General features: G+C 41.9%; 1 protein-coding gene across 2 annotated transcripts in view; it reads right to left on the reverse strand.

Annotated features, from left to right (window-relative positions):
• SHANK1 (SH3 and multiple ankyrin repeat domains 1) overlaps positions 1-22,425 on the reverse strand; it is an 87,373-nt gene that overhangs the window by 64,191 nt on the left and 757 nt on the right. For both annotated transcript variants that reach the window (XR_010067816.1, XM_063300956.1), the window contains exon 2: positions 703-948. Coding sequence is in view for 1 of the 2 variants with exons in the window: in XM_063300956.1 (XP_063157026.1) it covers positions 703-918 (216 nt within the window). In the remaining variant the exon portion in view is untranslated. The remainder of the gene's footprint in view (positions 1-702; positions 949-22,425) is intronic.

Raw genomic sequence — 22,425 nt, forward strand, 5'->3', positions numbered from 1 at the left:
CACATTCCTGCCCCCAAACCCACTGCAGATTTTACCCGCCCTTAATAAACTCATGCTGTGCAGCAACACAGTGTCTGTATGAAAGACGAGGAAAGATAGCAAGCAAGGCGCCCTGATTCAGAAGGGACGTACCTGATTCAAGAAATAATTCTGTACAACCAGGTACAATTGCATAACATCATGATCTACGGGAGCAAAAGTTAGTTTGGGTAATCTGAAATAAAAATAGTGTCCTCCTTCCACTTCCACTCCCTTGTGAATAGTAAAACCCTCGGGTCAGACACCTGTTACTTTTCATACTCTACTCCAAAGAGTGTCTACAAATGGCATGAAGATCATGAATGGTTGTAATAATATTCCAGGTGGCTCAAGCAGCAGAAAAAGTAAATATCATTTGAAATAGGTTTGATTCAAGTGGTTTGCCACTGTCTGCTTCCTGATTTTTTTAAAAATTCCCAGTTTAGCTTACAGCCTTGGTATTCCCTTCCCTAATAGTCCCCCATCCAAGTACCAACCATGCCCGACCTTGCTGGCAGACAAAAATGGTCAAGAAGTCATAAATTGCTGGAAAAATGCAGCAAATAGAGTTTTCCACTGCGCCTTCGAAACTCACCCCCCCCCCCAGCATTTCAGCTTTCACCTGTCCACAGGTGACTCTCCACGCTTTGCCCTACCCTCCCTCCTTCCCCTTTGGTTGCTTACCGTCTGGTGCAAATCAGGAATACCAATTCGGAAGACCATCATACTGAAGTGAGCGTCCTCAGGTACTGACATAGAGCAATCGTGGGCAGGGTTAGCAGGACTGGCCGGGGGGCTGGGCCCCTCGTGGGAGCTCTCCGAGCCCGACTCCTCCTCGGGGCACTGGGAGAAGTGCTCCTCCTCCTCCTCCGCACTTGATTCGGGGCTCTGGGGCATCATCAGAGGTGCTGGGCACCATCACTGGCTGCACTGCAAGGATGAGAAGAGAAGAACAATACAGCAGAAAGATATTTCCATGGAGGAGAGCAGCAAGGGATGCATGATGAACAAGTGGGACCTAGTACAATGATAGCCTCCACATCCCAGAACGACAAGATGCATTCTTCCAAAATACCCGTATGCACACTTACTCAAGTGACATCTTCACAGGCTGCAATGCTAATAAGGCATTTAAATCAAACAGGCCCAGAGCAAAACACCCGTGCACACCCAAATAAGATGCTGGGCAAGTCTAGTATAAAGTCATCCTTTATGCTGACATAAAACAAACACAAATACACTAAGGGTTATGTTGAGGAAAAAAAAAAAACCAGAGGCACAGCAAGGTTAATACAAGCTGTTTTGCTGGCCTAGGGCGAATGCTAATTGTGCCACCCACCCACATCTTGCTCCGTGTAGGAGGCAGACTGGGCTTCCTCCTTAAGGAGTTTCCCAGATTGTGGCTCACTTTTCTCTGCTCAGTACTAGGGAATGGGAATTTCCAGTTTTACAACTTATACAATAATGAGAGAAGAAAGACCAGAGATCAGTAAACCTAACTTCTTTGTTAATCCAGATAATGCCAAGTAAACAAATCAGCCTTTCACAATCTGGTGCTTTCCAGGTGCAACAGACTACAAGGCCCATCGAACCCAGCTTACTAAAGAGTACATGACTGCGGAAGGCTGACAAATGTGATGTGCTGAACACTGAAAAAGTCCTGAGGGAATGGTAGCAACTGCTACTTCAGTAGTGCAAGCTGCCAACATATGTGTACATGTAATGAGCTTTTCACACTGTATAAGGTATGAATATCAGCCACCTGGTCTCACAATAATGGATTCACACAAGCATATTGGAAAAACAAAAAGCTGTTTGCATGTATTCTAGTATATTTTCCAAGCAGTTTATGGAGAACTTGTTCAGACATATAGTGCTTACAAACATCATTCTGAACAAACATATACAAATTCTCATTTGATCAGTCTAGCACATCTCAGATTTCATTATTAATTTTGATTTATACCCCACCTTCCTGCCTGGAAAGAAGACATCCTACGCTTCCACACCTTTTGTTTCTTAAATTTCTTCCTTTCCTTCTGACTGTGCCCCTGTTTTGTTCCAAGTCCCCCAACCTTTTCCTCCTCTGTGCTCTCCCCATAATGGGGCCAGTTATAAATCCCCCATTCCAGGCCTTGTCTCAGTAATCTGCCAATCATTTTCCCTCTCATCTCTCCCACCTCCACCCCAATCTCCTTCTCTGACTTTTCATGCTCTGTGTCCCAGTTTCCAGCTGGTCCCAGGGCCCATGTAATCTGGAAACAAGCAGCACATAATGTCCCAGAAAGTGTAACAGACCTGGAATGACTGCCCTACTTTTGATACCTACCCCAAAAGCTTATAATTAGCCTAAAAGGACATTGTTTGCCCTACGTTGTCACTCTTCCAGTTTCAGACACACAGATATGATATGGGGTTGGAGGGAAGCATAACTCAAAGTTGGGGAATATGCAGTTTGGGAAAGGTACCAATTTCAATGGCTGCCTTTTCCAAACACGTGCTTGAGATGATGGAGAAGCATTGCCAATTAGAAAAGAAAATCTGGGACTAGATGGGCAAAAAATCCGAGCTGGAATAAGGCAGCTTTGCTATCAGATAAAGTATCCCTCAAGAGCAGGTCTCTTGTTTGATAATGTACACCAGACCATGCCTTCTGTGACCATGACTGCAGAGACCTCATAGAATTACTTGCTTTTCTGAGGCACCAGAGTTGGTCATGACTGGAGAAGGGAAACAGAACGCATCAAGAAAGAACAAAGATATTGGATACATTAACATAGACAGAAAAAAGAACTCTCCGAGAAGCCAAGTGGACAAAGGCAGATAACAATTAGCACTTTAAATTGGGGATTTTTTTCCCTCTTGGAAGGAAGCCATGAATTCATCTTCTAGCATATGGTCCATCTCATGGCCCAGTTATACCCTGCATAAAAATCTGTCCAATGCTCTTTACAAAACTAGATAGGCTGATATGCTGTAAATTTGGAGGGAGACTTCCTGATTCAGCAGTGCAAGTGTAGGGCATCACAGGTTCCTATTCTTTACATACTGTTACTGATATGTTTAATACCATAAATGCTTTGGATGGTATTAGTAACAGTGATGATACATGAAATGAGTGCAAGAACAGTAAACTGTGGGTTAATAGCACCTAGATCAGTGCTGGGGAATTCTGGGAGTTGAAGTCCATATATCTTAAGTTGCTGAGATTGAGAAACACTGATCTAGATAGTGCATCAAATTTGTTCTGTTACTGGTAGGTATGGAACAAAGAGGCACACAGGAATGTCAGAATCTCTTGGAAAGAAGTTGAGGGACTACCTAGCTCAAGTTAAGGAATTGTGTGTGGTTGTTGTAATTCCACTGTAGAAATGGTAGAATATGTCCATGGCTTCCACATTCATATAAACTGAATGAATGAATGAATAAATAAATAAATACATTTCTCAAAAGACATTTTAGAAATAATATTTTTGAGAATGCTTCAGCTTTCACTGCCAGTCCCTGAACGAGAGCCATGTTGCAGAAGATACTTTCTGGCAGAAGCTGTCATTTTACTGTGAACTGTCACAGTATGATAGTAGAGAAAGATCCAAGTAAAGACAGGAATGGATGTCATAAGGGAACACAAAAAGCAAACAAAGAAGACATAAAGCACCTCTCTCCGCATGCAGCAACCATATTAAGCTTAAGCACATGAAGACAGACTCACATACAACGCTATGTGCATTTAAAAGAACCATGCACTATAAAGGGAAAAGAGCATTTAACATCCTGTTTAGTTAGAACAGCTTTCCCCAACCTGGTGCCCTCCAGGTATCTGGCTCTTAACTCCCATTAATCTAGTCACTTGGTACTGGTCACCCATTAATGGATAAATAGGCAGAAAAAGAGTTACACAAAGATGAGTTCACATACTGTGCCATTATGAGGTTTATTTTTGGTTTAGTGCTAGAATTCTCAAACTTTGAAAGGTGAAGGGTCCTCTGTGCAAGCACCGAGTCATGTCTGACCCTTTGGGAGGACACTGCTTTCGTGACGTTTTCTTTGCAGACTCTAGCGGGGTGGTTTACCATTGCCTTCCTCAGTCGTCACCTTCCCCAGCAAGCTGGGTGCTCATTTTACCGACCTCGGAAGGATGGAGGGCTGAGTCGACCTGAACCGGCTACCTGAGAATCCAGCTTCCGCTGGGATTGAACTCCGGTCGTGGGGAGAGTTTTCGGTTGCAGTACTGCCGCCTACCACCCTGCGCCACACGAGGCTCTTTCTCAAACTTTATGGAGCTGTTATTCCATAAGTAAAACTGATTTCATTGGGGTTAGGGTCGGGCAAGAAAGATACCATTTACTTTTAATAAAGTGTTAATTTACAGATAAAATAAAACAATGCTAGAACTTTATAAAATAAAACCTTTTCATTGGAAATAATAGCATTTACAATCATATATTTTAATAAGAACAATGAACTTCCTTCGTTAGGCATAATGCCAGAAATCTGGGTTTGATTTTATTTTTGAGACAGCCACTCTCATTTTTCCTTCCACATTTAGTTTGGATTGGTATCTGCTCTTCATAGCAACACCAATCTACAGAAAATCCTGGCTTTGCTGTCAGCTTATCCAGCAGGCAAAGTCATAGTTCTGTTAGAACTCACCCTAAATTTGCTTGGACTAGCCAGCTGTTGGCACATCCAGGTAGAGCAAGAGAAAGTTCTGGTGGCATTTCCTGCTTTGTGTATATGACTCCCCACCACCAAATTTGTGCTCCCCTGAAATTTATTTATGACCACTTGGAAGGTTGCAACTCACAGTTTGAGAACACTTGGTGTGCTGTTAGTCCAGCTGCTGTGGCTTAGCATTTATTCAAACCATGTCTTAGTCAATAAACCATGGATAAAAAGCTGCAACTTTGGGTGATACATGAGCCCACCCAAAGAAAATCATTTACATCTGCATTTGTTATACTTCTATCCTTACAAAGAATAGTTTAGGAAATAGGTCCAAGCTAGCTATGGAATTATTTAGTCTTAAATTCAATATATATCTACATAACTTTTTTTAAAAAAGGCAGCTCATAAAATCAGTATACCTTTTTCCTAATAAAGGCACTATTAGACTTTAGTTTCAATTTTGCCTAATATATACTCTTTTTGCAAGCAACCTTTCTTAACAAAACACTTTTCTACCAGGAAGTATATTTTTGTGCACACTTTTTCTTACTGTTTTTCTTTCTGTATACCTCTTATTTAATGAACTGCATCACAAAAATCTCAGAAGTGCAATCAGTGAATGAGAAGTGCAATTACTGATGAAGAAGTGCGTTCTTGCTTGCATATTTATTTGGGAAGAGCTAATTTAGTAAGTTCTTGTCAAAATTCACTCTGAATCAAATTCTCCTTCATGTCTGAGTTAGTAATAGACTGGTACTAGAATATTAAGGGAGAACAAGCTTAGCTCTTTCCCCATGCCATTTTCCTTATGAAAAGTGCCTCCAGAGAAGCTATCACTGCCTTATAGGAGAATGCACTTCTTTTTTTAAATTGCAGGGCAAAGAGTCATTTAAACAATGCTTTCAATAAGTGCAAAGAAAACAATTCACTTCCTCCATCTCTCTCTCTGTACTTGCCTGTTGACATCACAAGTTACCTTATTCCCCAATCTCCTGCATCAGTTAATTTGGCCCTCCCTATGGCATATTATCCTCACATGCAGAGAACCCTTGCATATCAGGTCCAAACATGTGGATGGAAAATACTCTTCACTCAACATGCTGGGCTAAGTGAAAATTCTTTGGTACAACAGGTTGTCAGAACCCAGCCATTGTTAGTACCTTATAGGAAGCCATAATACAGTTTAGGGTTTTTCCAACTGTGCTCTGCAGAACCCTAGGGATCTGTGAGAACTTGATGGAATTCCATGAGAGGCTCAGGGCAAAAAAGTTCACTTGAACATAGCTGTTTTTTAATCACTAGAGCAGGGTTTCTCAACCTTGTCAGCTTTAAGATGTGTAGACTTCAATTCTCAGAATTCCCCAGTCAGCATGGCTGGCTGGGGAATTCTGGGAGCTAAAGACCACACATCTTAAAGTTGACAAGGTTGAGAAACCCTGCACTAGAGCTTTGCTTTTTGATGATTGGGGACTGTGGGATATTGTTTTTTATCTAACAGGCTCCATAGTCTGAAAAAGGTTGAAAGCCCTTAGAATTAGTACATTGGCAGAGGAAAAGGCTGAAGATGATGGAAAAGAAAATCAGAAGACAACAGGGGGATAGGGAAGAAGCAGGAGACAACAGAGAAGAGCAGGTATGTGGGGGAAGGAGATGAACAGCCATGTAGAGGAGGAAAAGAGTGGTAGGATGAACACAGAAAGAGGAACAAGATTGAGGCTTAGTTTGCTCCAGCCTCTTTAAAAATAAGCAAGCAATTCCAGCCATTCTACCTCCTGAGAGCCCCAATAGGGCTGGCATTCAAGGTCTTAAGATCAGACTTATCTAGGCAGTAGCGAATAGATGAAAACTCTTGCTAAACCAAAACCAAACAAAGCAAATTATAGCAAATTATATGAGCCCAGCAAGAGGGTGATATTGCTGTGTTTGGGACACAGGAGGGTAGGAAGATGCATATATCCAACAGCAGGACTTTGAACTTGGATATGAATGTTGCTTCTTACTAAAATGCTTTTGGCTCCCTACTGAAACTTGAAACGGTCCCTTGAAAGTTCTGCTTAAAGCTAGGGGCTGGGCCAGGCCAGGGTAAAAAGTTACACATATGGCCACCTTATTCTTCTTTTTGCCTGGGGCAGGATGTTCTACTAAACCAAAGTTTTCCATTTGGTCTAAAACTGAAAAACAATGGCTGTCAGCTTAAGAACAAGCCATGATCTTAAAATATAATTTCATGTTGGTTTAAGATCTTGTCTTGTCTCCAACTGGTTAACCAGAATAATAATGTTATTCCTGAATAAACCAAGATGGGAAACATTTTTCCACCATAGAATTGTTGTCCCTCCCAAATGTATATCAGCAGATGGTTCAAAACTGATCTGAGTAAAGCCAGAGTAGAATCTGGGCAGAATCTGCAGCTTTTCTGTGTGCCAATTTAACTCCCTCTTCTCCCTCTTTTTCCCCCCTCTCATTCTCTCTCTGCTATCCTATATGATTCTCTCTGGCTGTGATACTTACCTATAGTTAACTTAACCATAGTATATTCAATTAACTGAATAATCTGGGTTTGCTAAGAACAACAGAATCCACAAGCAGGTTCCTACAAGATGGTGGGTGCAGTGTTGAGATTCAAACACTGCCCCTTTTGTATGTCTGTCTCCATCTTTCAGATTTTGACATGCACATCTTGTGAATACTTCTAAGACATTCTTGACTGGTTTGTATTTAGTTTCCTGGCTTCATACAACAAGCTTAACTTCAAAGGCAGGTTAACAAAATACAACTGCTGTGTTCACTTAATGCTTTGTGGCTGAACAAATAAATCAAATTTTGGCTTAATGTGGCAGCCCTGTTTACGCAGTTAAGGCAATGGTTGGGTTCCAATAACATGCTGACCCACAAACCACCCAAACCCATTTTAGGCTAGCCTTATATGCTATGCAAACCCAAACAAAGTGGCTTGAACACACAGCCCATGTCCCCCATGTCAAATTAGGCTGTGGGCAACATGGAGACCATGAATCGCAGGTTCCACACTCCCTTTCTCTACCATGGCTTCAAGGAGATTGAAATGTCCCATTTCTGTTTTAGATAAACCATAGTTTTTCATGTTATGTCTAAACCCTAAACTAGGGCTACCATATCTGGGTGGGAACAATCCAGACAATCATGAAAAAAAACAACCAAGAGTTTTAAGTACTGTAATTTAGCAATCATCTGGATGTTTGCAGCTGAGATTTGAGAGCCGTCAACTGTGGCTATTCAGCTATCTGCTCTCTGAGCACCAGAGGGCCCCAGGGACAAAGGAATTGAGGCAACTTGGGACTTAAGCATTCGTTCAAGGAAAGGAAACTGCTGTCCATTTATTTTATTACATTTATATACTCTGACATTGCTTGCCAGGAACTGAATCTCAGGAGGGCAATCCCTTAAGCAAACATTCAGTCCAGGAGCTAAATTCCAAGTGTGACAACCCTGCAGAAACTTACAAATTTTGGGTTCTTCTGTTCTGGAAAAACAGGAGTGCTAAAATAGAATTCAGATAGAAAATGAGACTGAGACTGAGATCAAACCGTGGGTAAAAACTAAGACATCATTCCCAAACAACCACACTGCAAAATGAATTCAGGGAATCCTCTCATGCATATTTTGAGGGTGCCATGGCTGCAGGAGGGAAGACAGAAAGGAAAAATTCATTGTATAATTTTATTCAATGATTACTCATTCTTTCTCAAAATATAGAAGCCTGACATATCATACTTTCACCAAATAACCATTGTACAGAAAAAGAAGACACTAAAATAAAATACACCAATAACAAGGCATAAGTTAAAGGGGGAAGGGATTTTAGGGTGTTATGCTTCCGAAATATTGCTGCTTACCTTTTTCACACAGAAAAAAGATAAGCAGCAATATTCAGATACATAAAGCCCAAAAATGCACAGTGTTTTAATGCCTATGCATCGCTACAGTGTAACTTTGTTTTTCCTGTATTGCACAGTTTTGTTTATAAATATTTAGAAAAAGCAAGAGTGCTGTTGTGAAGGTCGTAAGAATAATAACCATCCATAGAGACTGGGTTCAACACCGCACTATATAAGTCATCTGATTTTGGCTTTGCATAATATGTGAACCCAGACAATGTGTGTTGTCTAAATCAGATCACTATGGTTTATTCAGCAAACCTTTTTTAAACCAAGCTTTAGCTTTACAATGTATGAATGTAGCTTGTGGATGCTGCAGCTGGCACAACCAGGTGACTTCACATATTATTCTAAGTCATAACGTGCTGGGTTTGGTTCTGATGTAATGTTATCTGAACTCAGTCATGCAATTAATCCATGACTTAGGATGCAGTGTGAATACAAACAGTCATTGTTTTTACTGGATTATTTCCAGTGATTTCCAATCTTCATAAACTATGTTTATAAACTAAATTTCCAATCTTCATAAACTATTCTCCCTTCCCACATTATATATTGTTATTCCAAGCTGCCCATAGTTTTAGGAAGATCCAGAAGCTTAGTGCTTAACTTGGTTACTGAACTATCCCACTTTGAGTTCATATTGTACAACAAATCCTAAAATACTAATCAACTGGGCTGAGTTTTTCTCAGATGCTAAATCAGAAAAAGAAACCCTAACCAAAAGTAACATGAACCAAGTTTAGCCTGTTATGCATATGTAAGCCACTATATCTTGTTAAGCATTGAATGCGAAAGAAAAAGTGGCAATGAATATGTAGAAGACAAAACTACATACACCAGCTCCCTGGCTTGTGGTACGAAAGGGCTGCCTTTTCAGTCTCAACAGGAGACACAATTGCTTATCTGGACAGCATCTGGAAGGCACCATCTTGCCTTCTGCACAGGGTAAACCAGCTGTTTGTGGGAACTAGAGGGAGGAAGCTTCTGCAGCTTCCTGGTATTAATTTCTTTTGCCAAATATCAGGGAACTGCAGAAGCCCCATGGACCTCCATGTCCATTCCCAGGTACTTAGTCAAGAGAGGAAAAGCATTTGGTGAGGGAAAAGGGTTTGGTGAGACACCGCCTGATGGCTGTGCCTTTAAATCAGCAGTAGCATCATTCTGAAAACTTGAGATGACCAGGAATGATTCAAACTAACCCAGTGTTTCTCAACCTTGGCAACTTGAAGGTGTGTGGATTTCAACTTCCAGAATTCCCCAGCCAGCAAGTGTGTGTTAGAAGGGCTGTGTTTGGGGGCAAACGTCCAGGCCCTGTGTACCTTAGGCCCAGGCGGGACTTCCAAATGCAGCATGCTGGGCTGGTTTGGATGCAGGAGGCTGGAGGGTGAAATGAAGATCCTGGGTTTGGGTGAAGGAGGCAGATAAGCTCAAGGAGAGGGGTTTGAGAGACAGCAGTATGAAAGGGAAAGTGGGTCTCTCTGATTCAGTGTGCGCTGGGAAGCGAGAGAGAGATTGAAAGACTGCTGTAGGTGTTGGGTGTCTGATCATGATAGACAGAGGAATGAGTCAACTGAGGTGACTCTAACTTGTGTATCATTGGAGAGGTAGCATAGAAAATGCTTAACCAGGTTGGTTAAAAACCTAGTAACTACATTTGCACAGCATGTGAAGTTCAGTTAATTTTAACCATGGCTACTTTGTTGTGGCTTAGCATGTTTTTTAATCCAGATCGTTTGGGCAATGTTTGACTGTCATGCATGTTAACACTTGATCATTTTATAAAGCTCCGAAGACCTGGGTTTTTTTAAATATAAAATGGCGGCACAGGTTGTCTTTAAAGGGTTTCATTATATTTTGTTTTTGAGGTTGGTATGTTTATGGGTATATTTTTGTTGTTTAAATCAAGTCTAGAGAAATTGCTTGGAGTCTTGGGTCTGAGATGGGTTCCGAATTTTATTAAATACATACATTTCGTAACTGTTATGTCCAACAGCCAATGCACACTTGGGAGGGGTGATTCTGAAAGAGGGATCAAAGCTGTGGATTTGTTTTTTGTTTTCGGATTCTTGGACAAGCTATTTGCCTTTTAGTTTCACCAGCTGCTTTTCTGTGAGATGGGCTTGCCCCCCCCTTTTTTTGGTGAAAGGCTGCATCCGATATAGCAATCATTTTACGGAAGTGGTAGCCATTTTTTTATGGCAAACATTTATTGCAATATAAAATGTGATCATTTATTGGCTCACACAGCAGGAGACTCTTGATCTAAAGTAAATAGTATTCAGTCCAGTGTTAGCCCATCTTAGGGCTATTATATCTGGGCTGCACAGATCTGGAGGACTACCAGATGGTGGCAAAGAAAGTTTTCTATATCCCTTGGCTGTCATCTAGTAGGCATCCAAGGTTTTGCAGGCCAGATGTGGAAGCCTTAGCCTACCTACAAGTCAATTAGGCATTTGTCACAGACAGAATGTTGTACCCAGAAGCCTTAGTGATGTGCAGTGGACTTTCTTCCCCCATTCCCAGAATCTAAAACAAATCGAGTAAGCAATCTCATGCCAACTCTTGTAGCTATTCAAACACTGCATCAACCCTGTATTGTTCACTCAGAAAATTAAAATGTTGCTTTCAGAGCAAGTGATGCCAGACAATCAAATAGACACTTATTGGCTTTCCTGACATAACTTTGCTCTATTTGCATTCTGTGTTCCAAATCAGACATCAAAGGCTCTCCACCCCGCCAGTCCCATTCAGATTTGTAATATAATGATAAAATAGTTGGGAAGAAGAAGGTTGGACAGGCAAGTGTTTGTTAAGGATATGCGTAGAAACTGCAAAGAAAAAGTAGGCAGTCATTCATGACAGCAAAACTCCCCCTGAAGGTCAGTTCTCTGACTGGCTGTATTAATATATGTCATTTACTACTCAGAAGCTTTTAGACTACCCCAGGAATAAGTATAACAACCCTGTGAAGTAGGCCAATAACATTAACTCTCCCTTCAGGGGGAGGCAGTATTTAAGCAGAGACACAGTGGTTGGGTTCACAAAAGCATGTTTAACCAAGTCAGTGGAAGGCCTAGCAGCTATATTCATGTAAAGCAGTGTTTTTCAAGCTGGGCAACTTTAAGATGTGTGAACATGCTGGCTGGGGAATTCTGGGACTTGAAGTCCACAGATCTTAAAGTTGCCCAGTCTGAAAAACACTGATGTAGAAGGTAAGCTTGATTTGTTTTAACCCTGATTTGTTTGGGGGGTGGGCTTGCTTAGTATGTTGAATAAATCCAGCCCCTTTGATTAGTTTATGGTTCAGTGTTTTTTGCAAACTCAGACAATGGGTTAATTCAGTAACCAGTTTATATGTATTCTGTAAATGCAGCACTGGGTTAGTTCAAACCTTACCCATCTGATTTGACAGTCCCCCCCCCCTTCTCTTGTTTAAGCAAGCTAAGGATTTGCCGAATTCACTGGCCTTGGGCCAGTCTCTTTCCATGTTCTCACACTAACTTTTCGGGAACTAGGTGGCACTTCGCCTTTTGGGGAGGCTGAAATCTGCAACAGATGGGGCAAGGATGCGAAGTGGACTGGATTACATTACACACACAGGCAGAGCTTGTTTTCTCCTACATTACGTTAAGCCTATTTTAGGACACGCAGTATGATTTTTGTATATTTCTCAGAAATGGCCGCTTCTAGATATTTCAAGCCCAAATGTGGCCCTATCTCAGCAAGTGCTAAGCCATAGGACATATCATGAGTGCTCTTTGCTGCTGCATGTTTATTCCAAGTAGCATAGTTAAAACAAAAAACACATTTGTGCTGTTTCCCACAATTCCTATATCCTGATCATGTAACCTGGAAACAGTTGTCAGATGACATAACCTAATCAGAAACAATCCACAGATTAGGTTTGTAGGTGTGCTCAGAAGGCTTGGCTGAGCACCAGGATCACTGATGCCCATGGGTACAGCAGCACATGTGCCATCTCTGTATGATACCGTTTTTTTTTAAAAAAATTTAAAATGTATATTTATTTAAAATGGTCCAGAATCTTGCAAGATGGTCAAATCTCACAAGATCTGCTTTCCCACATGCAGTGTTATGAATTTTGAGCCATATTTATTGATTTATTTTAAAAATATTTTGGGTACCTTCCAAATCATGCAGTGATGTTTGTCAACTGAAAATACTGCTGACTTCTAGCTTATGATGCCATGAAAAATGCACTCGTTCTTGCACTGGTTTTTCTCAGCCTATCCTATCTCATGGGATTATTGTGGGTACAAAATTGCCAGGGAAATTATGAAGTATTTCCTGAACTTTTTGGAGGAAAGGTAAGCTAGAAATTAAATAAAAAACAAACATGTCTGCTTTGCAGAAAGTACATGCCTATTATGTGGGAACAGGACAACAATCATCAAATGCACAGACAGTGGCTGTTGTTTGAGATAGTATAGTATTGTAATTAGGTTAGTATGAAGGCAAACCATGGTTCAATGAGTTTGGATGTATAGTTTGCTCAAACAATGCAAGGGCAAGATGAGAGGTGTTTCAGCCTGTAGCATATGCATAGTTTCTAAGGTCAACTACTGTAATCCCATGGTTTGGTTAAAATTGAGCACATTTTAAATGGAAGTAGCTCTGTTCATTTGCTTAGCTGTGATACACTATCCCAAGATCTCTCGACAGAGACATTCCCAGATTTGGGGCTAATGACAGCGCTATCCTAAACATGCTTAATTGGCAGAAGTGGTATCACTTCCAAACAAACCTGGTGGAGAAGTGGTAGGTAAAGGTAAAGGTTTCCCTTGACATTAAGTCCAGCTGTGTCTGACTCTAGGGGGCGGTGCTCATCTCCGTTTCAAAGCCGAAGAGCCGGCGTTTGTCCATAGACACTTCCGTGGTCGTGTGGCCGGCATGACTAAACGGAATGCCGTTACCTGCCCACCAAAGCAGTACCTATTAATCTACTCACATTTGCATGTTTTTGAACTGCTAGGTTGGCAGGAGCTGGGACTAGCAATGGGAGCTCACCCCGTCATGCGGATTCGAACCGCCAACCTTCCGATTGGCAAGCTCAGCAGCTCAGCGGTTTAACCCGCAGTGCATTCAGTAGATATGTGGTGAGTCCCTCATCAAAATGAGGCTTCATAGTAAATGCATCCCAATAATTAGCAAAAACAAATTGGCCACTCTCCTTTAAGAGCATCACTGAATCTGCTCCTTGTTCAGTGGCAAGGCCTGGAACTCTGCAACAGACCATGACAGTGAGATTAGAAAATGTGAAAGAGTTAGTCCCAGCTACTTGCCTGAAAGCTGGATTCATATTTAATAAAGCTAGAATGGCTGGGTGGGTGGTACATGACAGAAAAATATCACATGCGTTGATATTATAGCCTGTACATCCAGCAATAACTCTACCCAAGTCATCTTCCTCCCTCAATACATTTGTACTTAATGTTAAAGGATGTGCTTCATAGGCAACACTCCTACACGGCACAATCTACTACAGGAAAGCTTTCTTAAGAAAGGACAGTTGAAATGGCTGAAAGAAGCCAAGTTCCATTCTCTGCAAACGGATTTATAGAGAACATTCCAGATTAGAATCTGGACAATAGTCTGTTTTAGGACCACCACTGGTTCCTTTGGATAACTGCTTGATCCCATACTCCAGCAGTGTATGACTGCAGATGCCTGGTCAAATGGGAAAGAGCCAATTCTGACATCCATCCAGCTAATGCTAATGCGGTTTCACTTTTTGCTTTTTAAAATCTATTTTTAAAAAATCAATCTCCCAGTCAGGGTCAGCCCCACCATGGATGGAACTGGGAAGCTTCCCACTATCACCCCTTCCCTGTTCTACAACACCTGGTCTACAAAAATCCATACAACTGCTAGAAGGCAGACAAGAGGTACAGATAACTAACTCTTTGCTGCCATCTAATGGTGGTTTCGATTTTTGCAGTCCAGCTCTACTAGCCTTACTGCTACCCCGAGTGACAGGAGGGCAGGGGAGAAACGTGAAATACAAAATACCCAGAAAGATGAGTGTCTTAGAGCAGCTGTGGACTTTCACCTTTTTTTTTTTTTAATCTTGTCAGATGGACCATGAGCTGCATTGGTTGCCAGTTTGCTTCCGGGCTCAATTGAAGGTGCTGGTTTTAGCCTTTAAAGCCCTTCATGGCATGGGGCTGGATTATCTGAGGGACTGTCTCTTCCTGATTATATCTGCCTGTCCCATATCAGATCTGGTAGAGAAGGCATGCTGCAGGTCCGGTCAGCTGGGGAACTACTCTTGGCAGGTCCTGGGAGGTGGCCCTTCTGTGCCCACCTTATGGAACATTCTCCCACCTGAAGTGAGGTCAGCTCCATCCCTATTAATGTTCTGGAAGTCCCTCAAGACCTGGCTATGTCATCAGGCCTGGCAGTCCCAGGGGACTGGTGAGATCTTGAGTTGGCTCCATTACTGTGGTTAACATTCAGACTCTCTTGTGACCTGTGGTTTTTTATATTTTTTTATAATGATTGCCTTTATATATTTATTGTTTGATTTTTGTACACCGCCCAGAGTGACTTTTTGTGAGATGGGCAGCCATATAAATCTAACATAAATAAAATAACACCTCCCACTCATTGGGTTTTACAAATTGCTCTAAATTAGGGTTTCTTTTTCCATGGTTTATTGAATGAAGCCCAATAGGCTGGATTCACACAACACACTGAGTCGTAAGTTATGATTTAGGAACCATAATGTCTAAGCCAAAATTAAGCAAATCACATTATGGGCTAGCATACGGTGCTGATCAGGCCACCCTCAAGGATGGAGCTCTTTTTCACATGTATCACTTGCTCATACTGAAACTTTCTCACAGTGACAGTATAGATCAAGATTGGGAAATCCAACTTCAGTATAACAAGAAAGGCCATGTACTGAGTGATGCTGAGTCAGCCACTGTCTCTTAGGATTACAGTGAGGGGAGGAACTTTGATAGTCCTGTCAATCTCTGGAAATACAGGTAAGATATAGACATGTAGTAAGTAACAGTCCTGTTCTTTGTAAGCTACTCATGTATTCAATTTACAGAGGATGGTTCTCTATTTCAGGGAGGGGAACAGGTGGCCCTCTAGGTCAGTGTTTCTCAACCATGGCAACTTGAAGATGTGTGGACTTCAACGCCAAGAATTCCTCAGCCAGCATGGCTGGCTGGGGAATTCTTGGAGTTGAAGTCCACACATCTTCAAGTTGCTAAGGTTGAGAAACACTGCTCTAGGTGTTAATGCACAGGATCTCTTCTTAGATTTTGCTCACTCCCAGTAATCTCTCACCAAGATGGGAGGTTGGGAAGTTGTAATTCAGCTCTGTTCCATATGATAGGCTGCCATAGGCAGTTCTCTATTTGAAGGGCCACCCAATCCAACGCCAATTTAAAAACAGAAGAACCATGACAAGGATTAGGACCCAACTACAATTAGCCCCTGGCCTGAGCTAGTGAGCAGATGGATCTCCTGATCACTGTCTTTCCAACTGTAATGAGATGACTGATTTTTTTTTAAACAGAGACTTACTTCTCAATTTGTATTTGGGTGGCCTCCTTTTCAGTGATGTGGGGCCACATATTTTTGTGCACATATAGATTCACACAAGTGAGATTTATGCATCTGTATACAACTCTATATTCTTCTTCATGGTACTCCTCAGTTTTTTCTTAAGTTCAACTAAAAAGACATGCACAGTGTATTTAAATGCAAAATGAGCATACAGGGAAGGTAGCAATCACAAGCTTAGCACCAGTAGCATGTTGCATATTCAGGCAAATGTTAGGGTCTTAGTAGGACCTACTATTGGAACCCTTTTTATTATTATTTCCCAGGGCAGAAGCGAGCATTGCCCTTCGGTGCCTGCAAACCCCCTTTCCCAATCATTTAATTCTCTTGCAATGCAAGACTGTGTATTTTTGCTCAGAACCTGCTCAAACTGTGCTGCTATTGAGGAATGGGGAAATCTATCAATTCTGGTTCCTCTCTGATTCTTCTTTTTCTAAAGTTGTATTAATCTCACTGCTACATTACTTGTAGATTTTTAAAAAGTCACAAAAAACTGTACACACTTTTGTGTGAATATCTATCTCTGTATTTTTGCAGGTAACCACCCCTAACAGACTATCTCCCTTATAATTTTCTCAGATATGTACAATTCTTTAGGTACTTTCTCCTAAACAGTAGGTGGTTTGTAGATACTTTGCAATAAGAAAATGTCTTCCCAATATTCAGAGGAGTCTGAGTTTTGAAGGCAATATGTATTGGGCCACAGATTGGTTTGACATTAGATAAATTTGCATTTTGTATCGGGCCACAGATTGGTTTGACATTAGATAAATCTGCATTAAAATGCAAATAGAACTAATTTCTCTCTATTCATAGCAGTCACATGAATTTTGGCACGCAGGAAACAGCAGATGCAAAAGCTCTTTAGATTAGGGTATGATTTTTTTGTGTATTCCTGTGTTCATACATTATGCATATCCCCAAATAGACAGATAGATGCAGACATGCTCTACAGTGATGATTCTTATGCATCTGTTGGTTGCAGTGTGCCAACAATTTAAGTGTCTCTAGTCTCATATCGCCATTGCCCCTGAAAGAAATGTGCATATGTACTCAGTTTTTCAACTATCTTATCTTTTCATTCTGTAAGGGGGCATAAAAGCATATGTGTGCCATTGTGCAAATGCCATGCATCAGACCAAGCACGTTTGCATACCAAATATGACAAGAAAAACCCAAGGAATACATGGCAGAAATATACTTCATCTGCACATAAGCATGTCCACATATGCTTTATTTTAAGCACGCCTGCATATCTGCTCACATACAGCCTCACAGGTTTAGAGCCGACAGGCACTCCCGCATGCACTGAGCTGGGCATGTGCATCCCGCTCCTCCACCCAACTCCACTCCCTCACACACCGCAGTAGCTGTTCTCTCTGCACACCCAGAAGAAATACTCTCAGAAGCATGAATCAAAGACCCGGAGCTAAGAATAGCCAAGCCCAGCTGGGCGGGGGAGAGGCAGCGCACGCGCTGTTTGGAATAAAGCCAGCCTGAGAATGGTGAGACAGAGGAAGGATGGCCTTCTTCTCCACCGATTCCATCTATGTTGGCAGCGGGGCATTTGGGAGAGGGGAAGATATACCCTGGATCTTCACAGCTCAGCAATGAGCTTTATCCAACCAGTACTTCAAACGAGAGTGACAGACTGAAAGATCTGGCAAACAAAGAACATGAAAATGAAGCCACGAATGACCGAAGGACAAAGGGAGAGAGGAAATCTTGTCTTTTTCTTTCATCTTACTAATCCAACTGCTGCCTTACACCCCCCCACCCCCGAGAAACCTCGCTCGTGGGATATTCTGTATATATGGGTTGCATCCATTTACCAGTGTATGTCATTGCATCGCAAGCACACAGACGAAATCTGGTGCATGTGGAGAGAATGTTGTCTCTGTAGACTGCAGCAGTCAGCTATTTCTGGGAATAAAAGCCTAGATTTTTTTTTAAGCTTCATGCATGCTTCAATGTGTATGTGTGTATGTTGCTTTCTCAGGCTTTTTCATCCCTCTGGTGTCATGTGCAATAGGTGGGAAAAGGGGGCAAGTGAGGGCAATTCTCCCTAGGGTCACATGCATAACCCAGGGGACTCTTGCTTTCCAGTCCTTCACACGCAGGCACACACCTTCATTCCCTCTCCTCAGAGCATAAATATTTCTGTCCTCTTTGTTATGTTGTAATGGTGGGCTTATACTTTTACCTGTGTCTGTCTGTCTGTCCCTCCTTTTCTCTCATGCAGTCAATCATCCAGGCACACATTGGCTCACATGAGAATATCATTCTACGTGCCAGTTTGGTCATCTCAACACGTAAACCTTCCAAGTTTATTCCTTGGAAAGAACTCGATCCTACAAGACTGGGCTTCTACTAGTCAGATCTATTTGGGTGAGCCTTGGGTGAGTCACTCTCTAAGTCCTAGTTCCCTTACCAGTTAAATAATAGGACAAAACAAGATGTTACGAGGCAACCTTGTGGTTTGCAATCCTGTATTTTTCATGCAACAATATTACGCAGGGTGAATCTGAAATGAATGGGGGTGCTACACCCTTTCCGCATGGCCAGTGTAGAAGAAGTGGCCTGGAAGATACATGTAGGGGGAAATTGGGACACTGGGGGGGAAGGGCAGCTTGCGTTCCTTCCACATGTGGGTTTTTTCCTTAAAATACAGATACACAAATACATGCTTCTCCAGTTGTGCTTTCTGAGCATGTGGCTTTGGCCCTTCACCTTGGCCAGGTTGGATGCACTACCCTGTGCAGTCTTGTGGGGGTGATATAAAAACATTCCTTTTCAGCAGCGTTTGTGTCCATGTGGAGATGGCTCTGTGGAGTCCCAAAGCCAGATGCTCCTTTGTTGCTGCCTTTACAGGGAATCTAAGACATACCACTATCCCTGGTAGAGAGCAAGATGCTTATCTGCACTTCTTCTATCTGACCAGGACCCTGATATATCTTTCCAGGTTGCCCAACTTTCTGCCACCTTTTGTTCCATCTGTCCTACCTATGACTGAAGATTAGTGCAAATTTTGGTGATTGCCACTGTTATCTGTAGTACTGTTACTATATTAATTTATTTGTATGCAATCTGATTGTATTTTATGCCAACTTTTTAGTTTTATTAATAATTATAGGTGTATGTATTTTAATTGGAGTGCTTTCTGTCCTAAAGGCGGTAATATAGGTTTTGAGTGAGTATGTGGCTTTGGGAAACAAACTTGCTGATCTGTATCATTTAACCTACTTTCTCATGATTCTTAGGATGAGAAATAAGGAAACATCAATAATGCCCTGCAACATGTTCATCCATGCATATTTGCAGAATTCCCAAGTGAAACAAATCATGTTCTCTTGCCAGTACAACTCTGCAATTTGTATGTAACTTGAGAAAGAAATCCCAGGACACCGGTAGGTTCCCTGGAGGCTAAGCCACTTCTGCATAAAGAAATCTCTTGCTAAAAGGCTATTTCAACTGGAGGGGTGTTTTAGGACAGCCATCCCCACGTAGCAAGCTCTAGGTATATGACAACCTGCAATTCCCAATCACCATAGTTATGTGAGCTAGGAATTGTAAGAGCTGCAGTGCCATGCCATCTGGAGAAGGCTAAGTTTGGGAAATTGCTCTAGGAGGCATCCACTGTACAAAGTCAAGCACCCACATGGGCCAGGCCAATTACTAAATTGTCAAGTTATCTCAATGTTGCTGTAATACTGTGGGGTGAACCCATAGATAATGAGCTCTCTCAGTGCTGGGGCAGCAGGTCAAGTCTGGCAAAGAATTATATGTACATGAGCATCCAGTAAGTATTTCTGAGGAAAATACACTCAGATACATGATTCTTAAAGAAGAGATGTAATTTGCAGAGGCACATGCAAAAGAGACATGCCATCTGTGTCGAGGAACGCGTATATGCAGAATCCTGCAAGTATCTTTGAGGAATACCCAGATGCATGTCTCCTCAAGCACCACATGGGAGTATACATGAAAGCACAGAGAGGTGCTCTGTGACAGCCCAAGAGAGCAAGATAAAGCCACCTTAACCAAGTTCAAAGAAGCAGAGCTGTTACGAGAAAAAGATCTTTGAATATTGTCAATGCAACTGTAAGCTGGTTTGCTCAACATGAAGCCCTGCTAAGCTCAAGGGAGCTGCCTTCTACTGAGTCAGAGCATTAGCCCATCTTTCCCAGTGTTGCTTTCACTAACTGGGAGCAGCTCTTCAAGGTTACTGGCAGAAGGACCTTTTCTAGGTGCAGCTTCAAATGCCAGAAATTGAACCAAGGTCCTTCGGCAAGCAAACCAGGCAGTCTAGCCTGAGCTATGACCCTGTTCACAATGTATGCTGAGAAAGACAGACAAGCATTCAAGCCTATTCAGTCCCATTTTGTTCAGGGAGCCACACTGCAAAGTACATTGAGCCAGGATTGCGGGCAAAGATTTCTTTTGTATTCACTCTCCATAAGGACAAAAGTCCATTAAAGCCCCCCAGACTTATTCCTGAGTCAGTGAACAGAGGTTTGGGTTGTTAAATGTCACACATTGTGAAAAGACAAACAGCTTATTGAATTATGTGATAAAAAGAGAATTTTATCTCCATGCACACACAGTGTATGCACACACACAAAAAGGTATATAACATGCCTCTCTATCTCTCCAGCACAATTATTAGTAGGGTACTACATATGCAAATACTCTGCACATATGCAAATACTCTATTAAATATAATGCCCAGAATTTTGGGGGACACAAGTTCTTAGATTCATAGAAATTGGGAGCTAGGAAGCATACCTGAAGCGACAGAATGAGAAAAATCCAGGTAAGAGTTTTCTACAATGCCTGGAACCACATTGCACAATGCACAGGCAGACTCTAGAAATAAATGCAGTGCATGCTATATTTGTACAAGAATCCATCATGGGATGCTATTGCATGAGGAAAGCAACAAAACCTTGCATTCATTAAAGGCCCAGCAAGTACACTATGGAAATCCTGTAAGCATGCAGACATGTGCACACACAGCATGTGCTCTTGCACCCAGGAAGCCAGAGGGAGGCAACGCTAGCCTGCATGAGCTTTGCCGCAAATGAGAGCCTAGCTAGAAGGGGCAAGTGGCTCTGCAAATCAAATGGGCACTTGTTCTCAAAGAGCTTATGACAGTCACTGCTCATATGTACTGTGAAGGGGATGGTGGAGCTCATGACTACACCCATTCAGCAATATGCAGGCATACCGATGAATCTGGGGTTGTGTGAAAGCTATGCCAGCACACACACAGGCAATTCCAATTTTTAATGCCACACGCAGGATGGAAATACAGAAATATGACCCAACTGGTCTCCTTTACTATATCTGCTGCTTCTGAAATAATTATTTCAAAAAAATTAGATTGATTTCTGTATTTTACAAGGGTAGTTAAGGAGCGGGGTGAGAGAAGGGCATAAATATGAAGGGTGACAAATCAGAGGAAAGCATAAATTAGGGGTACAGAAGCCATTGAAACCCCAACTCTGCATCAGGAGGGGTAAGAGAGTATCAACACACACACTGTTTTACAACCCAGAGGACTAGGAACCTGCCTTCCTATTTTGTATGAAAGCTGGGATTACTAGGATACAAGAGTATGCCCTTGTACAGTGAAATTAAAAATGCACACATTGGAATACAGAAAAGTGTATCTCCACCTGTAGGGATATAAGTATGTGGACTCCCTGTTTGGTAAACTGGTGTATTCATATGCACATTTTGGTAGGATCCAGATGCATTTCAACTGCTGTCACCCGGTCATGCAGATCAGCGTTGCCCACAAAACTATCATTGCCCCTCAGTCTATTCACAACCTCAGGTACATATGCACCGAGCAGAGAAAGAAAAAATAGTCCCACAAAGGTTGGGTCATTGAAAATGTGCAAAGCATGCATGCATGAGGGCAAATGTATATGGCCAAATATGAAAAAAGGCATCTGGACACATTTCTGGGTGTTGCAGAAAAAGACATTTGCACACATCAGGCACTGTCACACTTACCAATCAAGCTTATATGGAGGGGAGCTCACATAATGATGCCCGTAATAATATATGGAAATAAATATAGACACACACAAAGCAGGATGCATGCACATTGTAAAACAAACAGAAAATCTCTTCTATACATCTCCTTTCTCAGTGTGGGTCTCAAACACATTACTAGGGATACACCGAAATGTGTGGGTGCTTACACATATAC

The sequence above is a fragment of the Candoia aspera genome, chromosome 4 (genome assembly GCF_035149785.1).
Source record: "Candoia aspera isolate rCanAsp1 chromosome 4, rCanAsp1.hap2, whole genome shotgun sequence".
NCBI lineage: Eukaryota > Metazoa > Chordata > Lepidosauria > Squamata > Boidae > Candoia > Candoia aspera.